This window comes from Apiospora marii (genome assembly GCF_038362585.1).
Source record: "Apiospora marii strain CBS 49790 chromosome Unknown utg000005l_segment0_segment0, whole genome shotgun sequence".
NCBI lineage: Eukaryota > Fungi > Ascomycota > Sordariomycetes > Amphisphaeriales > Apiosporaceae > Apiospora > Apiospora marii.
The window spans coordinates 325188-349018 of record NW_027117377.1 but is presented as its reverse complement, the minus strand read 5'-3'; the positions used below and the strand labels follow the sequence as shown (position 1 = coordinate 349018).

The 23831-nt window shown below is 55.4% G+C and overlaps 11 protein-coding genes across 11 annotated transcripts; 5 read left to right on the top strand and 6 right to left on the bottom strand.

Moving 5' to 3' along the window:
• Positions 1–553: 553 nt before the first annotated feature.
• Positions 554–1441, bottom strand: PG985_008014 (uncharacterized protein; the record flags this gene model as incomplete). The annotated part of the gene is made up of 3 exons (XM_066827782.1): positions 554–851; positions 1219–1335; positions 1401–1441. The coding sequence occupies 3 exons, from the start codon at positions 1439–1441 to the stop codon at positions 554–556; spliced, it is 456 nt and encodes a 151-aa protein (XP_066682694.1).
• Positions 1425–1736, top strand: PG985_008013 (uncharacterized protein; the record flags this gene model as incomplete). Its single annotated transcript, XM_066827781.1, has 1 exon — positions 1425–1736. The coding sequence occupies one exon, from the start codon at positions 1425–1427 to the stop codon at positions 1734–1736; it is 312 nt and encodes a 103-aa protein (XP_066682693.1).
• A 615-nt stretch (positions 1737–2351) lies between these two features.
• On the top strand, positions 2352–3515 carry PG985_008012 (uncharacterized protein; the record flags this gene model as incomplete). The annotated part of the gene is made up of 1 exon (XM_066827780.1): positions 2352–3515. The coding sequence occupies one exon, from the start codon at positions 2352–2354 to the stop codon at positions 3513–3515; it is 1164 nt and encodes a 387-aa protein (XP_066682692.1).
• A 2200-nt stretch (positions 3516–5715) lies between these two features.
• PG985_008011 (uncharacterized protein) lies at positions 5716–6281 on the top strand (the record flags this gene model as incomplete). Its single annotated transcript, XM_066827779.1, has 2 exons — positions 5716–5962; positions 6106–6281. 2 exons carry the CDS (start codon positions 5716–5718, stop codon positions 6279–6281), a joined length of 423 nt encoding a protein of 140 aa, XP_066682691.1.
• A 474-nt stretch (positions 6282–6755) lies between these two features.
• Positions 6756–8294, bottom strand: PG985_008010 (uncharacterized protein; the record flags this gene model as incomplete). The annotated part of the gene is made up of 1 exon (XM_066827778.1): positions 6756–8294. One exon carries the CDS (start codon positions 8292–8294, stop codon positions 6756–6758), a length of 1539 nt encoding a protein of 512 aa, XP_066682690.1.
• Positions 8295–9130: 836 nt separating this feature from the next.
• PG985_008009 (uncharacterized protein) lies at positions 9131–10936 on the bottom strand (the record flags this gene model as incomplete). The annotated part of the gene is made up of 1 exon (XM_066827777.1): positions 9131–10936. One exon carries the CDS (start codon positions 10934–10936, stop codon positions 9131–9133), a length of 1806 nt encoding a protein of 601 aa, XP_066682689.1.
• A 315-nt stretch (positions 10937–11251) lies between these two features.
• PG985_008008 (uncharacterized protein) lies at positions 11252–12355 on the bottom strand (the record flags this gene model as incomplete). The annotated part of the gene is made up of 1 exon (XM_066827776.1): positions 11252–12355. One exon carries the CDS (start codon positions 12353–12355, stop codon positions 11252–11254), a length of 1104 nt encoding a protein of 367 aa, XP_066682688.1.
• A 232-nt stretch (positions 12356–12587) lies between these two features.
• Positions 12588–13802, bottom strand: PG985_008007 (uncharacterized protein; the record flags this gene model as incomplete). The annotated part of the gene is made up of 1 exon (XM_066827775.1): positions 12588–13802. One exon carries the CDS (start codon positions 13800–13802, stop codon positions 12588–12590), a length of 1215 nt encoding a protein of 404 aa, XP_066682687.1.
• A 1492-nt stretch (positions 13803–15294) lies between these two features.
• Positions 15295–16065, bottom strand: PG985_008006 (uncharacterized protein; the record flags this gene model as incomplete). Its single annotated transcript, XM_066827774.1, has 1 exon — positions 15295–16065. The coding sequence occupies one exon, from the start codon at positions 16063–16065 to the stop codon at positions 15295–15297; it is 771 nt and encodes a 256-aa protein (XP_066682686.1).
• Positions 16066–17804: 1739 nt separating this feature from the next.
• On the top strand, positions 17805–19469 carry PG985_008005 (uncharacterized protein; the record flags this gene model as incomplete). The annotated part of the gene is made up of 5 exons (XM_066827773.1): positions 17805–17973; positions 18031–18160; positions 18225–18840; positions 18926–19299; positions 19379–19469. The coding sequence occupies 5 exons, from the start codon at positions 17805–17807 to the stop codon at positions 19467–19469; spliced, it is 1380 nt and encodes a 459-aa protein (XP_066682685.1).
• Positions 19470–20335: 866 nt separating this feature from the next.
• On the top strand, positions 20336–20993 carry PG985_008004 (uncharacterized protein; the record flags this gene model as incomplete). The annotated part of the gene is made up of 2 exons (XM_066827772.1): positions 20336–20625; positions 20744–20993. 2 exons carry the CDS (start codon positions 20336–20338, stop codon positions 20991–20993), a joined length of 540 nt encoding a protein of 179 aa, XP_066682684.1.
• Between the last annotated feature and the right edge of the window lie 2838 nt (positions 20994–23831).

The window sequence follows — 23831 nt, the reverse complement described above, 5'->3', positions numbered from 1 at the left end:
AAGTTTGCATTTGTTTTTGGTAACTCTCGTCAAGCCGAATCAAAGGGTCCGCAAAGGGTAGCAAGCAGTCGTTGGGTTTTTTTGAATGTTTGACTCCTATCAATGTCAAGTTGGCAGGCCATTTCGTTGCTTCAAGTTAAGCCTGCCCCGTTATTAGGTGGCTCAGGTGAATAAGAATATACAGCCCGCTACCGGGGGTTAGCTATTGACACCTCTCAAGCCCTACCGGGTTGCTTGAAATGATTGAGCAGTGAAGTTGGTTTTATCCAATGGCTTGTTGGCTGGCTTGCTGGCTTACACGGCAAGCTCTCAAAATTGCACGTGACACCCCCAACAACAACCTATCCTGTTTTCTCACCGTGAACTCACCACAACCAACCCTCATCACCCCAATCCCGGCACAGACTCTCTTGGACCAAAAGTCTTTTGGTTTCATACATAACACGCACATTCCGCCAATCACTGGAAATTCCTGTTTTCACCCAAAGACGCACTTGCATCATTGTTCTCGGCGACAGCACCGAGGTATGCCCTTTCTCTCATGCAACACTTGTTATGTTCTCACTGACATCCTATCACCAGCGTCCGCAACATGGCTTACAGTCTCGATATCCGCAAAGAGCTCGAGGCCATCCGTGACGAGGGCAAGATCACGTCCAGACAGTACGCGGAGAACCTGGTTGGCCGCAACGATGTCGAGTTTCGGGAGCAGTTCATCCATGCATGCGTCGCCCAAGGTATCATCAGCGCGGATTTTGTCGAAGCAGTGCGCAACAAGTACAGCAAGGCTCAGGACAGCGAGGAGGAGGAGGAAGAGGTTACTAGCGAGTCCGAGACGGAATACGACGAGTCTCAAGATGTTGTCATGCAAGAGTCAAGCAGCTAGATCTCGCTGGCTTGAAGGAGTAAACGGAAGTAGCTAGCTACATTGTAACAACTTCATTGAATGCAAGAACCTTGCGAATGGGACAGTACCGCAGCTATCTATTGATTGCCAAGGATTATCTGGCAACCACCAAACATAAATTCAGAACTGCCAGATTACCTCGTACTGTCAACCGACTTGTCCTCCAGCCACCACATACTAGTTTCTTTCTGCGAGATCCTCACAACACTTTTCTTTTCCCAAAGGACAAGTCAAAAGGTGAGTGCTTCTCTTTTTGCTCTCATTCTAACCTCATGTCAAAATCTTCTTAAAGCTTCTGACGTCTTAGTTACAGGAAACCCAAGAATCCGTCTTTCCTGTCTTTCTGGTAGGACCGCATTCCCCTCCTCAATTTGACAAGAATTCGCTTGCCCTTTCTCTCAACAAGAGCACCAAGGTCAGTTTCCCTGCTACAAATTCTCATTCGTCTATCATTCAAATTATTGTTTATTTGTTCCATACTTTCGTCACTGACAACTCGTCATCAGCAGCCTTCACAATGGCCGGCCGCCCCATTGGACTCGATCAGGTCAAGACCTTGATCCTGGAAGACAAATGGGCTCAGATCATCCACATGACGAAGCAGGGCAGAATCTCGCGCCAGGATTTTGTCGATGCCGCGGTGGCCACCAAGAGCCCAGAATTTCTGGCTAAGATGCTTTGTGATTTCATGAGCCTCAGAGGTTTCGAGTTATTGGGGGAGCTGGGACTGCTGCCGCGAACCAACGAGGTCGAGAACAACAAGCCGCACGACAAGAATTCTCAGGAGAAGGAGCCACAGGACAGGAAAACTCAAGATGGCAAGAATTAGGTTCGCGCGCATGAACAATGCACTCAAGCCGTGGGCAGCCGAGTTCGCATAGTTTGGCAATGCTGTGAAAGCTGGAAAACTCATAGCAGCATCGCCTCAAAAGATAATAAACAGCAAGATTCCCCAGCCTGCAAACTATTTCGTTGTTGTCTGTTCCTTGAGATAACATGATTTGGTTGAGGATTATTCCGTCCATTGTCAATTGACTAGCTGGTAAAGACCGGTTCCTTCCCATCTTGACGACGCATTAGTTGCATAACAGTATCCTTACTACTAGTCAATCTCTACGATATCGGCGCAGGCGACACTTTCAAAGCAGTTGATTTGTCCGGCGCAGACTGGAGGTGTCGTGGCTGAAAGTGCATCGCCGGGTTCGGGTTCGGTATCGTACCCGACCCTGGCTGGTACCTGACTCGGTCACGCTGACGATCCAATTACTGGGGCAGTAAGCACTAGTGTTAGTAGGAGTTGCTCAGCCACCACATCACCGCCAGCTGAGTGAGTATCAGAGACTCTATAAATCTGCCAAGCGCCTTTCGTGTAACTCGTTCGTCTTACTCGGTTTCAATTCATTCACATTCAACTCACATTCAGCAGTCAACTACTACCGCAGCCATGAACCGTAGACAGCACAACTCCGATGGCGGTCGGCAGCGCGCCGGGCCGGTGGGCAAGCTCGTGCGCGGGATTGCGACTGGCATCGGCCTGGCCACCGAGAGCTACCAGCACCATAAGGATAAGAAGGCCGCCAAGGCCGGCTCGAGTAGCGGTGCCGAGGGCGACGATACCGCCGCAGACGAGACGCTTCCGATAGAGGATGAAGCGCACTTGTCCCAGCAGATGGACGAAGCCGTATGGGAGTTGGATGAGGCCCAAGATCAATTAGCAAACCACAGGCCACAGCCGTCGGGCGGTGCCGAAGTCGAGGCGCCCGCGCTGGCCGACTCCTTCATCCGCAACCACCCCCCGCCCCCCTACGACGCGCAAGAAGGCGAGGCCCGCGGCGACCTCGCGCTCCCCGTCGTCATCACGCAGCGGCGCCCCGGCTCCCGCACCCGGGGCTTCGTGCGCGCCTACTCGCCCCTGCTGGCCGACGCAGGCATCGACCAGCCCACCTTCCTCGACTTCCTGGACGACCTGAACAAGTCGGTCGAGCCGAGCCCCTGGATCCAGACCATCAACCTGGCCTCGTTCGCGGGCAACGCCGTGCCCGAGCCCTTCACCATCCTCATCTCCGTGGCCGTCAAGAAGGTGACGGACGCCAGCAGCGAGCTGCACAGCCGGTCCAAGACCAACAAGTTCCTCGACCGGGTCAACGAGGCCTTCTTCGCGCCCCGGGGGCTGGTCGCGCTGCTCATGACGTGGAAGCCGAGCCGGGCCGGCGAGGTGCTGACCATGGCCGAGTTCAACATGGACTCCGCCGTCGCCAAGGCCTCGGGCCAGGGCCAGGGCCAGGGCCAGAAGCGCAGCCGCTTCGAGAGCTCGAGTGGGGCTTCCTCTTTTGAGTGGCCCGAGACGGCGCCGCTCGTGTTCCCCGCGCTCGACGAGCTGGCAGAGGCGGGCGAGGGCGGTGAGGCTAAGAAGCAGTCGGCTATCAAGCGCGGTGGGAACTTCGTGGGGCAGTACATGGACAAGCGGGCACGGGCGGAGTGGGCGGGCAAGAACCCCGAGAGCTCCATGGCCAACTCGACGGGGCAGGAGCAGTTTGCTTCTCGATACGCGGACCCCAACCATCCGGCTAGCAGTGGGGATCCCATTGCGTTGTTGACAGGAGGGTAAGTAGCAAAGCTTCCACCGCCGCCTGGCAGCTTTTCCCTCTCCGATGACCAAAGACTAACTGTCGAGTAGATTCATCCAAAGTCCTCTGGGTAGACGGCGTGGTGGCGGTCTCCTTGGCGGACGGGGCGGTGGCCGAGCAGAGTCGAGAGGCGGGCTGCTCGGGGGCCGGCGTGGCCTCTCAGGCCGCAGCGATGCGGGAGAAGGCTCGGAAGGAGGTAGGCTGGGAGGATTGCGGAGAGGGGGAGGCCGGGTAGGAAATGGCATCGGTCCTGTCCACTTGATCCAGGGCGCCAGGAAGCTCTTGCAAGATGTGAGTACCCCAAAGTTCCACCCGAATCCGTTTCCCATTAAGATGGACATCGGCTAATCACGGCTACAGGATGTGCTGTACTTGATGATCGTACCGCGGCCGACGGAGGCGCAGATGGCGGAGGCAGAGGAACATATGCGGTCGTCAGGACAGCATCACCATGTCTGACACGTCACACATCGTTTAGTTGCCTGGAAACTGCACAGCGCGGAGTTTATGAGCTGCAACCGTGATACGTCATTTCTCTCTCAGCCTATATTTACGTCAGAAACAAACTGCGGATGGCTATGTTTTTATCCCTTCCTCATTTTGCTGAAACTTGGGTTCGCGCGTTTAATACATCCGAATTATAGGATATGTCACTCTATGAATAAGCACGGTTTCAAAACTGACATTACGCCATCTCTTCTTTACGATTGCTTACGTGAATGACGCAGGGACGGATCCGTTCAGCAGGAGGCTCTTGAGCGGTGTTTTACTTCTTGCTTGTTCCAACACAAATGGAACCGGCGGAATATGTCACAGAAGAACTGAGGATAGACCGGTATCTACGGCTCGGTTAGTGCAGGACCCGGCAGTCACGATGGTGATCGGGCCCTACGGGCGCCGGCCGCGATAAGGTTGAGTTCCCATACTCAGAGAAGCCACGTTAGCGAGGATTTGCCAAGACCACAGCCAAAGCAAAATAGGATTCAAGGCGACCAAGCATGCCGATTCCCCTCCTCCAATTACTTAGCCCGTGATAGCCCCAGGAACGGCACATTCAGATGCAAAACCGCGTCGATGAGCCGAGCCAATCAAGTATGCCCACTGACTCGGCATAATTGCACATTTCTCCTCACGGGGCTTGCCAATTGCCAATGAGGAGACGTTGCTGGCCGGCGACTGCTTGAAGCTTAATGACGTCAAACCATGCTGCCGGAGCAGGTACCCGCGCAAATCGTCCGATAGTAAAGCCCAGCCCAGCAGCGGTACACGGACCTGGCATTGGTCTCCAATCCCACAGACGATGATCGGACAGCGGAACCAGGCTTTCCAGAGCGAGTACCGCAGGTTTATGCAAACCCTAGCTGGCGTAACGCCCCAATGACGAGAGGTTGCCCATTGCTCTCGTTTTCGTACACGCGTAAGAGGGCGGCATTCTCCGTTTCAGCCTCGTCTCTTTCGGATTCGTCCCTTGCCACCCCCTGGCTGCCTGGCATCTTATCATGATGGCGCCGAACCCAATGTTATTGTTCACTCAGCAAGATTGGATCGGATCTTTATACCCGCAGGCCCTCCACACTCAGCTACCGCGGCCCAGGCCCAGGGCCATTGACCAGTCCCCGTTCGTCCCTTTACGAGTGCGGGCCGAGCCAAGCCAAGGCGGCGGACCACCCACGTGCAAAGAAAGAAGAGAAAAGTGCCTTTGCGAAGACGAGGGCGAAGGCGGCGGAGCTCTCCGTGACATCACGCATCACGCGAGCTTGGGGGGCTGCTGGGCAGCTCGATCACTGCCCATGGTTCCCCCTTGGCGGCTCACAAGCAAGGTGCATGACTTCATGGAAGGCACTGCCTACTACGCGCACCAATGGGTATCATGATGACTGACCAGAAGCTACGATGCGAAGGATCCGGATGTTCACCTTATGCATACTTGCGGGCGCAGTGCTCGGCATGTTGAAGAACATTTAAGAGGGCCTTCATCCTCACGATGATTCTGCTTTTCGTTCTCTCCATCACCAACGATCACGGCCCCTTGACCAGCATACAAACACTCACATACACACTCTATCTCTCACCCACTCTCTAGCAACCCTTCCAACACCCAACCCCCAATCTTCTCTGTATCATTGACGTTTGGCATTCTACACCCAGATCCCATATATTGAAGCCACGCAACACGATACGATGCACAAGTACCTCATCGCCGCCCTCCTCCTGGCCATCCACGCCAACGCCCTTGCCGTGCCCCGTCCCCAGGCCGCCGGAGCCGGCGAGGTTGTCCAGCCGCCACCGTCTCAGGACCGACCGGTGCAGCAAAGCAATGAAGAGGACGTGTACCACCTCCACACCTACGACACCCGAGACGACGGCGGTTCGACGCAGCCTGCCGCTGCCTCCGCCGACGGCCAGGCGCCAGATGCCAATACCCTTTGTAAGCACGCCCCCCAACATGACGCCACACTGCTTTTTTCCAGACAGACACGCCCCCTTTCGCACTTGACTCCTTTCCCTGCCCCTTCTTTTCCCATTAAACCTGTCAATTACCGAGACTGACATACCCGCGCTCGCTTCCAGGGAAGGGCCACGGCGGCAAGGGCTACGGCGGCGGCGGCGCCGGTGGTGGCTACGGTGGGGGCTACGCCAACGGGGGCGGCAGCGTCTGTGTCGGCGGGGCTGGGTCGATTGGCGGGGCCGGCGGCGGCGCGGGGGGCGGCGGTGGTGGGGGCGGGGGATACGGTGGCAACTATTAATTAATACAACAAGGGGGGTTTGAGATAGAGCTAAGGCAGAACTTGGCAGCTGTTGGAACGGGGGGCTATTGTTTCTGAGAATCGGGGTTGGGCGGAACCCAATGGTCGGCATTAGGGGTGGATGCGTTGAAGGGACCGGGTTTTCAGGAGTCCGGGGGGAGGGCCTTTGTCATTACTGTTCGGGGTTATCTACGGGTGGGTGGGGTTCAAACCAGATAGGCTGGGCCTCGTACTGAATGCAAGATTGTTTAGATTCTCAAGTACCTGACTGACGCCCTTGAAGGCTTTTGACCGTGAGTAGAGTGATCACTTAGTCACTGTCTATTACTACCTGAAAGAGCAAGCTCTCGTTTACTTGATTTATAAGTTCTTGGAAATATAGTCCGCAAGAGCGAGCCAAGTATCGGTATGTGATTTACGGATTTCATCATGAAACATAAATATAGCACAGTTGCATCCCCCTAATTGTCGAACCTAGAACCAGCTCCCTCCCCGCTCGTCTTCCTTCAGATTCTTCGGGTTCGTCGAGAGGATGCGCCGCCCGGGCACGGTATCCGTAAACGCCGCCTCGAACGTCCCGTTGAGCGACCGCTTGCCCATCTCGGCGAAGCTGTCGTAGTCCCCCTCCTCGTCCTCGCCCGCGACGGCCGCCCATTCCTTATCGTCCGGCCGCCGCGCGGGGCCCAGGTCGCTCCACCGCGAGACCATGAGCGCCTGCTTGAAGCGCCCGGCCCCGTTTATGGCGACGCTCCGGTCCTCGGCCGTCTTGAGCTCGAACAGGTACTCGGTGGGGCAGCGCGGACAGCGGCGGATGGGCTTGCAGCGGTTGCAGGTGGGCACCAACCCGGCCGCTTTCGGACGTGGGGCCATGCTCCCGTGCAGCCGGTTCTGCAGGTCCCGCCGCGCGCTGGCGTCCTCGACGGGCAGGTGGTCCAGCGCGCACTTGGGCACCGACGTCAGCTCGCCGGCCTTCCAGTGGGCGCAGACGCTGAAGTAGGGCGTGTAGTCGTCGCGGCTGAAGAGCAGGCTGCGCTTGGCGGCGTCGGGCATGCCGCCCTCGACGAAGATTTGGGAGGTGACGCGCATGAGGACGTGGCCTTTTTCGGTGATGTGGTACAGGCTGGTGTGAGACCAGCCGGAGCCGGAGAGGGACGACTCCTTCCACCGCCGCGCGAGCGACTGGTGCGGGATGCCGTAGTCGGGCCCCAGGGCCCAGTGCCGCTTGGCGAGCTGCACGAAGGTGAAGGGGAGGGTGCGGCCTTCGGTGATGCGAATCCGCGGCGGCGGGAGCTTGAAGTTTTTGCGGTTCGGGCACTCGAATAGCGGGTTCAGGACGCTCGCCGGCTTCAGGCTCTCGAACCCCGGCTGGATCCGCAGGTGCCACTGGGCGCACGGGAAGCAGAACAGGTGCCGGGGCAGCTTGGCGTCCATGGCGAGCAGAAAGTCGAGACGGTCCGAGTGGTTCGACGGGTCCCGAAGCAGCCGGTACGGCAACGGGCCGAGGCGCGCCGTCATGGTGCGGCATGTGAAGGAGAGTCGGGCCACGTCCAGGGCGGACAGGTACTCGGCCACGTGCAGCCACAGCTCGGGCGACAGGGAAGCCAGCATGGCCGTGCCGTCGGGTTTGGACGGGTCGTACTCGAGGGAGTCCCCATGGTGGTGCGTCTCATCGATGTCGTCGAGGTCCTCGCGGTACGTGAGAGCGTGCAGCATCTCGGTCAGGTCCTTGCGCTCTCCGGTGTCTTTGTCCAGAACGTGGCGAGGCTGTGTTGGCGCCCGCGCAGCCTGGGTCGTTTGCGCATGCTGGGGGCTCGCAGGCGGCTGTTTGCCGGCCGAGTCCATGCTGCTGCGGCCACTCGAGGCGCTGTCCGCCAGCTTGTCCGGGTCGGGGCTGGCAAAATCCACCGTCGACTTCTTCTTGCTCAGCCTCCTCCGCCTGTCCGGCTCTTTGTTCGATCGCAGCCCCAGCATGGCCAGCCAGCCGCCGCCCTTCTTCGCCGTGGTGTCGGCCATGGCAAGAAGACGGACTTATACGCGTCGCTGAGGCGGTAGAATACGCCCCCTGAGGATGCGACGCTCCAGGCTCCACTCGGGTGCTGGGGGCTAGAGCTACAGGCCTAGCTGAATCAAAGGTTGAGGCGGGCAAAAAAAGATACAGTGCAAAGCTTGGTCAAAGCTTGGCAGTTGTGGGGTGAAGATTCCAAAGCTCAGGGGCACAAAACGATGATAAAAAGGCAGAATGGCGACGAGATTGAAGTAGAAAAAGAATCATTTAGGATGATCGACCGAGAAAGACTGATAACGCGGTCGTCATCGTGGAGCAGCTAGTGCCACCGTTGGTCGTTTGCTCGCACGTCCCACGCTCCTCCGCGTCATCCGAGATTGCGGTCGCCCCTCCAGCAGATCCATAATGCACGAGAGCCCCGGCAGTCCCCGGGTCGGCCTGGGACAAGTTCCCCATACTCCCTCCACGGGGATGCGATGCGGTCGCGGATGCGTGTTCTTGCATCCCGCTTGCCCCGTGGCTGAACATCTGGAGAAATGCTCAGCTCGCTGAATCTGCCAATTGGGGGCAAGTGGGGCGCAGGGGATGAGTTAGGTGGGGCCATCAATCAAATTCGTTATGTCCGATATCAGCAAAGCTCGCTTGACGATACCATTGACAAGATGCAAACGCGATGTGATGGGCTCATGTAGCAACGGGAGATGTCGAAAACCTGAGTTTCTAACGGGTATTAATCAATACATATCTCAAATACATGTGTATATGGACTCAATACGGTCCGATGCTTCGGGCCAAGTCCAAATGTCAGACCCAATATCAACAAGTAATTACCCATGATGTGATCTCACATCGACCTGGACTCTCGGCCCAACCCACGGAGCCGTTTGCCAGCGCGGCGAATCGTCGCGACCAGGACATCCCGCTTTCGCCGTTTCTCCGGCTTGGGTTTCGAATCTGTCCCTTCGTCCTTGTCCACCAGTGTAGTAGTGGCGACGTGTGAAGTTCTCTTCAGCTCTTCTACCGCCTCCAAGAGCTTCAAAGCCCTCTCCTCGTCCTGCCGCCGCTCTTTTTTGCGCTGCTTCCTGGACTCTTTCTTGAAGTCCGCAATCATTTCGTATACGTCCGAAAGGGTAAGAGGAGTCGTGTCCTCGCCCTCGGGATTGGTACATTCCGAAGCTGGTAGTTCTTCACCCTTCTTCGAGGGCTCCTCTTGATTCCCGCGCACTTCCGTGACAGACTCAATAGCGCCTGGCCCCGCGCTGGATTCGTCGGTCACTGATCGACTCCTTACTGTGGTGCTTCTGGCGTTTGTGGATGGTTTCTTTGTGGAATATGCATGAGCGTGGCGTTGCCACCAATTTTCCAACCCCTTCGTCATTTCATCCATATCGGCCACTTCGTGATTGGTGCACGTTATTGGCACCTGGTATCCCGAGAAATACCATTTAGCCACGGGAAACGCTTCGGTCGCGAGTTGGTCGGCACGGTCGTTGCCTGCGATCTCCGAGTGGCTCTTGATGCAGCGAAACTCTAGATGGATCTGCAAGTCGGTGGAACGCAGGTATTCCCCCAGCTTCCGGAGGCTGGCTTTCAGCTGTTCCACCGTCGAGTCGCGCCCCGTAAAGGGCTTTTGTGTCCGTATGGCCATTAGCATCTTATTGAGGATGCCGAGGCAGTAGTCGGAGTCGCTAAAGAGCAACACCAGGAGCCGAGACCCAGTAGCTATTTTGGAAGCGTGGCTCTGGACATAGGCGCGCACCTCCTGCTCCAGCGTTTCCAGCGCCTCCGCCACGGCTATGACCTCGGCCTCGTTCGACCCGTAGACGCCGACGATGCCGTACGATTTGTCGTGCCATGGCGTGTCCTGCGCGTCCGCGCCGCCGTACAGGAGCTTGTACGTGACCGCGGCCGTCCGCGGGACCTTGCGGTAGCCGGAGCACTTGGCGCTGCCGTCGGTGTACATGACGATGCGGTCCCCCAGCTCGGCCATCCGCAGCGCATTTTCGGCAAGATCGCGGGAGCGCACGAGCTCGTGGGGAAACACCTTCATCCTGTCGTATGGCGATTCTTCTTCCCCTGGTAACGGCGCCGGGACTACCCAAGGTGGAGGTCTATAAGTCGGTGGATTGGCGCGTGGTTCGCATTGGGGTTCTGGTGGCAGCGGCGTTAAGGGAGCGGCGACTGGGGTCGCTGGGATTTGCACCGGCGGTTGGACATTTGGCTTGTGGTTGCCGCCGAGGTGGAAGTTGAATTCAAATGGTTGTTTCTGAGGCGTTGGTCCAAACAGCAGTGCGAGCTTTTCTGATTGGCTTAGCTCCTTGGCAACCTCTGGAGTAGGAACTTCAACGGAGGCGGCAGGGGAGCAGTTACCTGTTTCGGTCTCGCAATCCACGGCAATTGTCGAAGGACAAGTCGCCGTGGCAAACGGCAGAGGATGCGCATCTTGGGCGGTATCATGGCCTAATGGCTCTTGGGTTACCAGGACGCCCGCGGGCCACGCTTGACTGGTCGCTAGAAAGCCGCCATACTTAAAGGATGGCCAGTTGGCCAGGCCGAGACAGGTCATGTGCCTGGACGACAAAGGGTTCGATGCCGTTACCGTTTGGCGCTCCGGCATCAAAGGCTGGGCGGTCTCTTGAGAGGTATCCATTGTTGGTTCGTTTGGTATATTAGAAGGCTAAAAACGGAGAAGTAGAATCTGTAGCTCCTGATGTCTCATAAGCGGATGTATGGGCGTCAACAGTAATGGAAAGTCGGGTCTTTCTTTATTTTGTAGATATGCCCTTGCAAGACCTTTCTCCGATGGGAGAAGAGATGACGGCGGAGATGGCTTGGATGCTTCTCGACGGTGCTTGTGGCTGTTGACCAACTTAAGGTTCGCGTTGGCATTGGGAACAGTATAGCAAATAAATCGCATAAACCTTATTCTTCAAATATTACTCAGTGGCAACGCCAATTCGGTCTATTACCAAGCCAGGTCATAGGGGCCGTCCACGCTCATGGCTGCCTCTTCTTCCGCCTCTCGGACCTTGGCGTAATCGCCATCCCGGACCAATTCCCTCAAGCCATCCGAAGCCGCCTTTACCTGCTCCTCGTCGAGTGGCCCGGTGTCTTGATAGTAGTAATCGATACATCCGAGCACCCTGTCGCCGTCCTCGGGCACGGCGAAGGGACCCTCCCCCCGGCAAGCCCTGAAGTTCCAGTAGTTCTCGGCCCTGTAGCAGCGGTCTAGACTTTCCGCCCAGCCGGCTTCCGTGCGGTCGTTCAGGCCGTCCCGGACCGTGACGCCCATCTCCCGGAACCGGTCCCAGTGGTCCGGGGGGCAGTAGTCCTCCTCGGCGTACAGGTCCACGCTCCAGCCGCGCCGGCCGCGGAACCGGGCGCGGATCGACTCCGCCCAGGACGGGGCGTAGGCCTCAAACTCCTTCACGCCCCCCGACGTCTCGCCTTCCGTGCGCCGCTGCCCCGTAAAGGCGTCCGCCGCCGCTCGCATGTCCACCCGCACCTCCCGGAACCCGTCGGCCCGCAAGAGCGACGCGACCAGGTCCGGGCCGTGGGCCGCCTCCCACGCGCTCAGCCCCGCGCTCATGCCGTCCTCGAGCACGAGCAGGTCCAGCGCGAGGCCGGGGAACAGGCCCAGCAGGGCGCCGACGTGGTAGCCGCGGACCTCGCGCTCGAGGTCGGGCTCGTAGTCGGAGCCGTTCTCCCACTCCTCGTTCACGTCTTCGTCGGCGACGTGGTCCGGCAGGTTGAAGCAGACGATGCTGTAGCAGACGTTCAGGTACTTTAGCTGCCGGATCTGCGCCGGGTTCAGGGACATGAGGCAGCGCAGCATGTCCGAGGCGTCGCTGCAGCAGATGGTGGCATGGCGTAGGACCAGGGGAGAGGCTTCGGCGTGGATTTGGCGGCAGACGTGCAGGAGGGCCAGCCGCGGATCCAGCTGCTTCTTTTCTTTATTGGGCCGGGTTTTTGGGTTGTTGCGGTCAAAGACGAGTTCCCGAAACAAGGATACGTAGATCAGATTGCGGATCTCCCGCGGAAGGCGCAGAAAATGGAAAGGCGAAGTCATGATGATCTGTTTCGCTGATATTTACAAGAGGATCGTTATTTATCATGAACCGTCTGAGACCGTTGCCTAAATAGCCCCACAGCGGAAATGAGGCGGCGTATGCTGCCAAGGCCGGAGTTGCCCCGGCCCGATCCCTAGACTTATTATCTAGCACAACATAGCCCCTGTCGGACCTTCAACGAAACTTCCACGCTATGCAGCAAGCCCTTGTGATAACAACCCGACCAAGTCTCTAAATCTCCTTTCCAATCGACTCCAGTTCACGAAACAATCGGTTGATCTTAACCTCCATGGTATCTTCCACCGGTTTGTCGATACAGACTGTCTCGTCTTCGGCTTCACTTTCCCACACCACTCCAATCGTCTCTGCACCATGTCGTTCTTCCTCTGTCATCTGATCTTTATCCAATTCGTTCAGTACTGCATACACGTAGTCCTCCCAGTAGTTCTCCCAACAAGCCTGAAGTTGCGCCGGATCTCCAGTGATCTGGTCGATCCTGCCCGCAAGCTCGTCGACCATTTCGTCGAGTAGGCTAAGAAGCGCGGACTCTTCTTGTTGAATCTCCACGCCCTCATCCGGAACTTTGACCACATACGACCACCCGTACCAGACAATGCGGAGTGCATCGCAGCATGTATGCGTAAGATCCAAAGACTCAAAACATGCAAATCTCGCAACACTCAGGTATAACGACTTGATGATGCCGATAGGGAGGCCATTGGACATATTGATAAAATCCATGTCTGCGATCCCACATGGTTCACTTGCGTCTCCGTAATATCCCTTGAGCATGTAAATAAACGGTGTGCAACCATCCGTGGAGCATTGGCAAGAGCAGTGATCGGTCAAACTGATTGGCAGGATTCTGGCAATAGTTGATACCATCGTTTGGGTGTGTCCTTTTTTCATATTATGCCCAAGATTGAACATTACGAAGTGGGCACTGAAAATACCAGACGTCTTGTATTGGTCGTTAACCACAGGCCGTATTCGACGCTTCAAATCGGCACCCCTTTCTATCAGCCAGTAGATGTAATCCGGTTCCGGAGACTTTGTAAGGGGAGGTTCTCCATATGGTATATCAAAGTCAATGTCCCGAAAGCCCATCTGGAACAACATCTCTGCGATTTGGGCGTTCTTCGATATGAGATCATAAACATGTATGGTGTCATTTGCGGTGAGAACGAGGTCCACTGGAACTTCAATGCCGTTGTCTAGAAGCACCTTGCGGATTGTCGACGCATGCAGGTCCAAGACTGAAGTCTCTTGCATCAATCCCAAACATTTCCGGGTAGCCCATTGGTGGCGAAGCGCGATTTTCCGGAGTTGCTCTCGTTGTTTTTTAAGATGGCTGAAGAAAGTCCTCCTCCCTCTGGCTGATGCAGTCTCTATTTTAAAGAACTCGAGGTCGGTATAACTCAAGACTGCGCCAATGCCAAGTAGCATGGCTAGTGACTCGCAGCAACTGCAGTTAGTGCACTCTGGGAAGGATGACGAGTTGCAACAAAACCGACCGGTTAGATTCAAAGCCAAAATGAGTATACTCTGCCGATCTCCGTCTACTTTTCGTAGCAGATCAGCTTTGTCGACCACCTCAAGAATGAAAGGAAACGACGGTAACGTATTGCAAAACACAGCCATGTGTAAAGGTGTGTGGCCTAACAAGTCTTTTTCCGTAAGGGCCTTCGGAAAACGCTCCAATAAAGACTTGGCACTTCGTTTGTCGCCCTGCAATACCGCGATGCTTAGTGGCCCGCACCCCCATGCTGTTGATTGTCAGCTTGCAAGTTCCAGACATGCTAAGGTACAGTACAAACCTTCGGCTAACGGCACCGACTTTCCGAAATGTGCTATTACTTCAAATGACATAGTTCGGGGCTGAGTCAATTCATTATTGTTTATCGACATTGGCATTGCTCCACCATCAGCTTCGACAATAATCATCACGGCTTCCTCGGTTTGCGACCATTCGTTAGAGCGTCCATAATAATCGAAGCCTGCTGTGCTATTTAATATGAATTAGCTCTGTCATACTATATCTTGGAAACATGCAGTACTTACTACCCCCAGGTATCGTATGAAATAGGCGGTACGCCTTTGTCTAACAACATCCTAACAAACTCCGGTAATACTTGCATGCCTACACCCCATGCCTGTCTATTACTATCCCGAGTTAGTAAATTGTATTTTCTAGATTCCATTTTGTGTTTAAAATGTCTCACCCCAAGGTCGCGAAGGTTTCGTGCATGAGAGATCGGTTGCAGTCATCCACTGCTAGTGGAGAGGTCCTTCTATTGTCGAGCAGCCAGATGATTTTCTCCATTGCCCTATTGAAGAGAGTGTGAAGATTGACGGGTGAATGATGTTTCATTCTCCCGCTAAGATATAATGAGTAATCGAGAAGACGAAGAATCCGAAAGGCCGGGTCTTTAGTTCTGTTGACAGTTGGGTAATACCGAAAACCTGGGCTGACGCTCCAGCCTCCAGCTCCAGAAGTCACGCTGAACGTGATTTCAATCGCACCTTTTATGGCTTGCAACAGGCCAGCGTACCGCAGGCCGTACCGCCGTTTCTGTTTGGGGGCCAACGTTTGGGACATCGGACAGTACGGAGAATGACCCCTGGAAGTCACTTCTCGGTACAAGTACAGAGGGCCAAGCTGAGAGTATTCGAGGCTCGTCTTTGTCTGCATTCTACGACCACATATACAGGAGGTCGGTTTCTTGGTGTTCCATGCCAGTGAACTATCTTGGCGAGGGGCTGATTGTCCTGTATTGTTCCAAGTTGACCGGGTGTCGATCACATCAAGGGTAGTAGCCTCGAGTTCACTGTGAGATGAAACAGTCTCGCATAGTTCCTTGAACGCGGCCGGCTTAGTAGCGAAGCGAGCGACGGTCCTGGCTGGACGTGTCTAGAATTCGCGATCGTCAGTTGTTATTCAGGCGGCGATCAGTGAGCAATTTACACTGTCATCCGGCAAGCCATCACTAGCGCCGTTTAGAAGGACAAGGGCCAGCATCGCCTCCATCACATGCGTCTTCCTCTCAACGGTAGCCATCCTATCATCGAGAGCTGCATTTTGTTCCTGGTTTCTTTCAAGGTATCCGTTTTGAAGGCGGGTAGTCAATTGCTGCTCCCTGACATGATCTACCATTCGCTGTGTGCTTGCTTGATGGTGGGCATGCAGTTGATCTCGAACCAGCCTGATGCCAGATTGTAGTCCAGGGACTTCACTCTGGATATCCGTAACTGACTGGTGAATGGCGGAAACTGTTGATAGTCCTAGTCCCTCAACGGCAAGCTGCAAATCGGAGTTCGTTTGACTCACGCGTGCAGAAAGCTGGAGGACCTTGGGTCGGTCGAAGACATAATGAAACTTGCCGGTCTTGAGCCTTGATCTCCATGTGCCTACATCAGAACCTGCCAATCTAGCCACAAATGTTTCAAGATTATCAAGGCATTCTTTGCAGAGCTTGACGTTTTCTTTTGCGGCAGACGATGCGTCAGGTGACACTTGATCCAGCCTCTCGACGGCCTTCTCAATGATGGTGACAGTGTTCCGAAGGGCTTCGTTCTGCTGCGTGGCCGATCTCAGCTCCTCGTCCCGGGAGTCTAGGGCATCAAGATATTTGCTGATCCCAGTCGTGACCTGGATGCCAAGCGAAACAAGCCCGGCGACGGAGGCAGCCTGTGAGAGGGGGTCTGCCATAGCGAGAAGACTGTGGAAGGGAAAACCTCGGGTGAACAGAAGTCACACTTGTATCTACTCTGTCCAGCTGAGAAGGAGGATGCGGAAGTTGTTTGGGGGAAAAAGAAAGAGGGGAGGGGAAATTTCACACCCGTGACAACAGCTCAGCCTGCATAAACGCCTGAGGCTGAGCATAATAGCTCTGATTGGAAGATAAAGCAAGCCCAATGCAGGAGGATTAGGCAGTGAACCCGGATTCTGCCTTGGAGACCGACGGAAATTTCCAATCTGCACGCCCCTGTAAGTTGCGGTTCTTGCACTGTGTGGCTTATCGGTGTTGGGTTGGAGTAGTGAAGAGGACATCAAGACATAACAACCGCATAGCCAGCCGCACCTGGGCCAGTTCATTACTAGTTCCACAGATCTATACATAGAAATATGTATACGTTGATAAATCTTTGCGACATGTCGAATTGTCTCAAGGCCTGGATCTCAGGTGTTCCCCAGATCACTGAGCCACATCCTCCCCAACGAGCGAGTCCCTTTTGCGGTACAATGCTGCGCACTACACTGGCTAACTTACTCCTATGAGGTTCCATATTTCAGTTTGATAAATACATTGATGGCACGAATTGCTAGATAAGCCTGCGGCATGTTGCTACCATTGCCACATGGACGGTTTCAAGCCCGTAGGTATCTCTGATGTCATCAATCCACCTCCCATCAATTGGCCCTGGTCAACCAAACTGACATTTCGCAGCTGTCAACTGTCCCTAGCATCTGCATATCCCCAGTACTGACATGCCTTTCGTCGACAATTCCATTCTGAAAGTCCGTGCTTTTACTGATGGTGTCACTGGGGTCTGACAGCTGGCACGTCATGCCGTAAGCTGAAGTCTGTTTTGGCTTCCACCGGTCGCTGCACGTGACCCCCTAGCGTACCACACGGGCGGTCACTACGGTGTGCTGGATGACTTGGATGATCAAGCTCCCAGCTACGAGGAGATAAGCTTTGGCCGACCGACAGGATGGCGGCAGTCGGCAAGGGCGCTGGGAGATGCAACTTCATGTGATCAGACGAACACCATTGGACGGAGGAGGGTGCACGCAAAGCGAGACTGCTATCATGGATAATCGGAAAAGGAAGCTCGACTATGGATTTGTGAGGATGAGCAGTTCGATTCTCTTGGATGCGCGATACCGCAAATCCACGCGCCCTAGTCTTGCTGCGATCTACGTCCAGGATGTAGATAAGGATTTTAAGCGAGCAGGGCATGGGAACGTTACGTTGGAGCAAGTCGGCAATTGGTGGTGTACCTGCGTGAGCACGCGCGGGGACCTGAAAAAATAAAGGTTGTCTCAGGGTGGTATTTTTCTTCCAGAACACCTGTTCATATGGTGTCTCTCTCCCTTTTGACTGTCTCGTGCAGCCTCCGCCCGACCAACACCAACGCATTCCTGACCAACGCTGCACCCCACTAACGGGCATCACCAGATTCCCAACGGCAGCCAGCCAGCCACATCGCATCCATCGTTGGCGGACTAGAACTCGCAGGCTGTGTGAGATGTCTGAGGGACTACTTAAAGATGGGAGCCATGGCTGAGACAGAAGGCTTCTGGATTGTCTCCAGTTGCCAGGCCAGAACGGAGCGAGTCTCGAGGAGATATTCTTCACGTATCATAAATGATTCATTTGCGTGCACTTCCCTAAAGTCTCTACGTCCCTATTTCATCTCGTTCCGCAAAAACGAGGCGACAACATGACGCTTCGTGCAACGCTTGTCCTACCCCTGGTGGTATTGCTGTCTCTGGCAGTGTCAGTGTCTGCCGGCTTCAACGCCAATGCAGAGACGAACATTGCAGTCTACTGGGGGCAGAACTCTTATGGACAGGCAAAATCCCAGGAGCGCTTGAGCGTGTATTGTGCCAGTACGCAGCATCATCCACAGTCTATCCCGAGACATTCACTGACAGAGAGCAAACCAGATACCCAGATCAACATCATCCCCCTGGCTTTCTTGAACGGCATCAAGACCCCCATCACCAACTTTGCCAATGCCGGGGACAACTGCACCGTCTATGCGGGTACGCAGCTGCTGAACTGCCCCCAACTCGAGTAGGTGTTTGCCACCGTGCTCTGTGCGACAGCGCATGTATAGCTGACTGAGACTGGCTTTTAGGGAAGACATCAAGACCTGCCAGAGCAATGGAAAGACCATCCTGCTCTCGCTAGGCGGCGCGACCTACACCGAAGGCGGCTTCAGCTCCGCCTCGGACGCGCAGGCCGTCGCCACCAACATCTGGAACCTGTTCGGCCCCAACACGGCCACGGCCAACCGGCCGTTCCGCAGCGCCGTCGTGGACGGCTTCGACTTCGACTTCGAGTCGTCCACGACCAACATGGCGCCCTTTGCGGCGCAGCTGCGCTCGCTCATGGACTCTGCCTCCTCGGGCAGCGGCGGGAAGCCCTACTACCTGTCGGCGGCGCCGCAGTGCCCCTACCCGGACATTGCCGACAACGACATCCTGGTCAACGTGCCGCTCGACTTTGTCATGATCCAGTTTTATAACAACTACTGCGGCGTCTCGTCTTTCCGTCCGGGTCTGGCGACGCAGAATAACTACAACTTTGACACGTGGGACAGCTGGGCTAAGCAGACGAGCAAGAACAAGAACGTCAAGGTTCTGATCGGCATCCCGGCCAATACGGGCGCGGGCGGCGGTTATGTGCCGGCGGATTCGATCGCGCAGGTGGTTGCTTACTCGAAGCAGTATTCCAGCTTTGGCGGCATTATGGTAAGTAGCCCGAAAGCTCTCGCTTCCTTTGGTTATGGGAATTGCCTCGAATCTGGGAACCTACTGACTTGCGAACGCCCAACAGATGTGGGACATGAGCCAGCTCTACGCCAACAAAGGCTTCCTCAACACCGTCTACGCGGCTCTGACTTCCGGTGGCGGCGGTGGCGGCGGCGGTACGAGCCCAGCGTCGTACCCCACGCCCACGACCACGCCGCCGCCGACGACGATGACGACCCGAACGACGGTAAGCCCGTTTCCACCGACATCAAAGCCCGGTGACAACGTGCCGAGTTGCACGGAGGCGGCGACGTCTGTAGTGACGTCTACCGTCACGGCTACGGTCACTATGCCTGCTACCACGGTGTATGTCACTAAGACGGGCGCGCAGACTGACCCGGTGCCGACGCCGACGCCTACGGGCTCGCCTGGGGACGGGCAGGTGCCACAGTGGGGACAGTGAGTTTTCTTTTTTTTTTTTTTTTTTACCGGAGAGGTGGCATTGACGACCAGTGCTGATGATGTGTGCAATAACTAGGTGTGGAGGTCGGGACTACACGGGTCCGTCGCAGTGCAAGGCTCCGTATACTTGCGTCAGGGGAGGCGACTGGTGGTCGGACTGCCGATGATTGGAATGGGTCCCTTGGAAGGGGTAGGGGATGGGTAGGAGATGTAGGGCTGGCTTGGATGTATTGGGTTTGGCTTTCTATGCCATACGGATATCATGCTATAATGACAGGCGCAAGCAGGAGTTCCTGGCTATGATTTCGATAGGGCTTATTCAGGGAAAGGTTCAACAGGATGAAACGACTGGATTGACGGGTAGCTAGCTGTGTAGCAAGATTGGAAATAACAATATCATCCCAGACATGTCGTTGGCTGATCAAAACGGAACGTAACAAAAAGCGCCCTGGTATCGTGAGAGAGGGGGCCTGAGTTGTTGAGCCGTGGCTTTGAGCGATCGCCATGATCTAGGAGATTAAAAGGATGAGGTGGGCCAGCAGGCTTACAGATTGTATGAACACCTTACTAAACCGTCGATACATGTACGGAATGGCGATCTCACGACAGAAACTGCGAAGCCAGTCCTGCTTGTGCTTTGTGCAGTGCCTGTTTCTTTCCCGCCGATGTTGAATGAACCTGAGATGGGTTTTTGATACCGACCGAGACCGAAAATCGTATACCCTGAACAATTTCGAGATCGATCTTCAGATCAGGTAGATCTTAGTCGTGATAATATGCCCTCAAGCGCTGCAAGTGGAGATGCCGTAGCGTCGGCAAGGCCAACCGAAATGCGCGTTGCCCACCTCCACACAAAACCGGCCCGGGAACCTTATTCAGCAATTAACAACAACCTCACCTGCGCATCCCCAGCTACTTGCCATCTTACAAGCGCCGCCGGACCGTCATATCAACAATAGAAACCCCGATCGACCGAGCTTTCTGGCGCATATCACTCCGCTCACTTTATCTCCTCGAGACCCGTCGACGCAAAATGTCTGCCTCTACCGTACCAGAGGAGCTCTTCCCCGCCTCCACCATCCCCGCCGACGCCGCCAATGCCTTCCCCGAAGGCTACCGGCTGCGGCCGCTGCGGCGGGACGACCACGCCGCGGGGTTCCTCGACTGCCTGCGCGTGCTGACGTGGGTGGGCGACCTGACCGAGGCCGAGTACCGCGAGCGCTACGACGACATGGCCCAGTCCAACGGCACCTACTTTTACCTGGTGATCGAGCACGAGGGGCGCGCCGTGGGGACGGGGGCGCTGGTGGCGGAGAAGAAGTTGTGCGTTTCCTGTTCCCTTTACCTACTTACTTCTCACCTTGATTCACTGTGCTTGGTCTTCCATTCCCCTCTCACGTGAAGACGGGATATTGGATCCCTCCCACTAACCAGGTCACAGCATTCACAATCGCGGCAAGTGCGGGCACATCGAGGAGATCTCGATAGCCCAGGAGCACCAGGGCAAGGGCCTCGGGCTCAAGATGGTGCAGGCCCTGAACGCGCTGGCCGCGGCGGTCGGGTGCTACAAGACCATCCTCAACTGCGGGGAGCGGACGGAGCAGTTCTACGTCAAGTGCGGCTACCACAATTCGGGCATCGAGATGTCGCAATACTTTGAGGAGGCCGTGGACTCCTACCACCGGGGCTGATAGGTCTGTCTGTTGTGTTGCGTTGGTGGGATGGTGGGATGGTGGGGGTATTTGGGCTGCAAAATTCGAGGGGCAGAAAGACAGGTGCATAAGGCACATGAGGGACATGAGGGATGCCCGGCGATTTTCCCAATCTCTTGGCCGACATGCAACCGGAGAGCGTCCCGGCTGGCTGTCGGTAGCGTTATCAGTTTAATCTATCTGCCTACCTATCTGGATATCGACGGGCGCGGATCACCTCTCGTGTGACGCAACCGAGACTTTCGAGGTGCTGTCGATACACACTGGTCGTTCAGCGGGGAGATAGCAAGTTTGGTTCATGCAAGTCATCGTGACATTGCCTGATTGGTTGCGGGCTCAGAGGGGAGGGCAGGTGGATAAATTCGTGGCGGTCAGCAGTAAAGGAGGAGAAGGGGGCGCATTGTATTGCCTGTTTCTCGACGAGCGTCCCAGGCTTCTAGCTTCTCACATGCCACTTCTATGCACGTTTCCCTCTCTCTCGTTCGCGTTGTTTTACGATGGAGTGGGCGAATTTGCGGTGAGGAACTGGCTTTTTCAGCCCTGGGGAGCAGCAAGAGCCACAGAGCCTCTGCATTTCGCTAAAAGTTGGGTCCCTGGTTGCCGCGTTGGCAGTTCCCAGTCAATCCAGTCCAACCCCTGTCCAGGGATCCGCTTGTGATAGATTAAATTGTGGAGTGGGAATGTCTCGAAGAAGGACGCGAAGACATCACCAGCGTTGCGCATGGTGCTGCTTCATGATCAATGTGTGTCGGCCGGTACAACAGTTTCTGTTTCTATTAAGCCTGGGGTTCTCCGTGAGGTGATCTTTCAGCGTGCTGTCTGTGAAAAGGCCGGCGTGATGGTCAGTATCAAGTCTGTAAATACTTGTAGTAAATTGCAGATTACGCGAGAGGCAGGAAAAAAAAAAAGAATCCAGCTGGGAGAGCTCCAACACGCTGGCGGTTCAGGGACCAAGCCAAGTGGGGGTGGCCAGTCCCCTCGAAGGTGGAAGGAAGGAAAAACAGTGGCGTTCGGGAATGGTGGCCCTGGCAGCATGGCTGGGTCAGACTCAGGTAAGCGTCAGGCGCGGAAGACGGAATATGGGCTCCTGTCATATCATCTTCACATATTCCCCAACCCAACATGGAGAGGAGCTCTTGACTTTTGAGAAAAGAGGGCATCGCGGCTTATTAAGATACCTAAGGCATGCTGCAAGAGCTGTGATGCGACACCATGCACAAAACCAGGTATCTATTCTGAGGTGTTGGGCACTTACCTGCTCAAGCGCGCGCATTTGGATGGAAACAATCCCATTGCCGTTTTGGATTTACTCGATGCAGCAAGGGTAGGTAGGGTAAGGGTAAAAGCAGGCCAACAGTGCCGTGATGGATGCATGATCCGCAGCTACAGGCAAACCTATCATTGGCATTGCATTGCGTGCGTCCAACACCACCACCACACCACCAGAGGGACCTGGTGTATTGCCGCTCGTGTCACCTTCGATCCTGGCTTTTGTTTGTATGTACGTAAATTGCGTGTGCGGGTGAGATTATCCTGTCTCTCTTGTGCGTTTCATCGCCATCAACCATCGTCTTGATTTAGCATTTGGCTTCTTGTCAAGCCGTCCGTGCCTGGCCATGCTTGACTCGCTTTTGTGCCGGGGAGCACAGACGACGTGTTTCCCAACCCGACCGGCGTCGCTGCACGAGATGGAAGAGCCTCTCTTCTCAGAGTCTCTATTCTCCGAACCTCTTCTGTTTTCAGAAATGCACGTATCCAGAGCTCTGTACAATGAAAACGGAGTAGGTGGCCCGGGAGATATAGTGGCCGCCCTAGATTGGCAGATTCATGCTGGTGGACGACGGTGACGGCGACGAAAGCACAGAGTTTCCTTTTTTTAGGTAAACAACGAGAATGCCATTCGTCATTTTTTTGCCTGGAGACTTCTGACATGGTTGCTCCGCTTTCTGGCTGTCTGGCCTTGGGCTTGCAGTGCGCCTAACAGGGGGGAGCTCTGGAACCCCTGTCTCAAGGTGCCCACCATTACCACGGCGGCCCACCTCGGTCGCTGATTAGCATGTAAACATCCCCGATTGTTGTTCAAGACCTGCAGCCGGAATTTGGGGTCATCCCTGTCCAAGCCGGGTGCTGCTGTGTTCTGGTCACGCTTGCATCGGTCGGCATCCCCCCCCTTCACTGTCACCATCACGGAATCTGGGAGACGACCTGACAGCTAGACTGACGCGCTGAGGGGGGAGCTCTGGACGAAAGCGCAACGAGTCGAGAAGCGCAGAGGGAAGTGCTACTGTACACGAAGTCAGGCCTCACCTCAAAGCCTCAACCGATTCCATACTCAAATGCTCTTTCTCGCATGCCCTGGCATGGCATGGCATCAAATGTACAACACAGCATGCAGGACGGACAGAGTTCCACCAACCGTCCAAACAAGGACAGACCACGCAGCGATCTCGTTCTTGTCACAGACACACACACCGTCACGTCCCATGGCCACACATTTCTGCATACACTTGTACGGAAACTCGAGCGCCAAAAAAATAAATCTACCTATTGTCTGTGTGTGCCTGATTGAGTTGGCTGCTGCCCACGGATGAACCAATGTTAGTCATCAGCTACCTTGCGCCGGCTTGCATTCCTGACAACAACAAACCTGCGATGCGGCAAACAGGTTCCTGGGTCTATATACATACACACATACACTTAAAATCATATGCATTCGGTTGTGAGACGGTGGTCGCATCTCTGCGCATCATGACAGATTTTGTCCATTTTCTCAAGGAGTGTTTTAGAGTGCAGAACGTTTGGAAAAAGAAGGCCGCC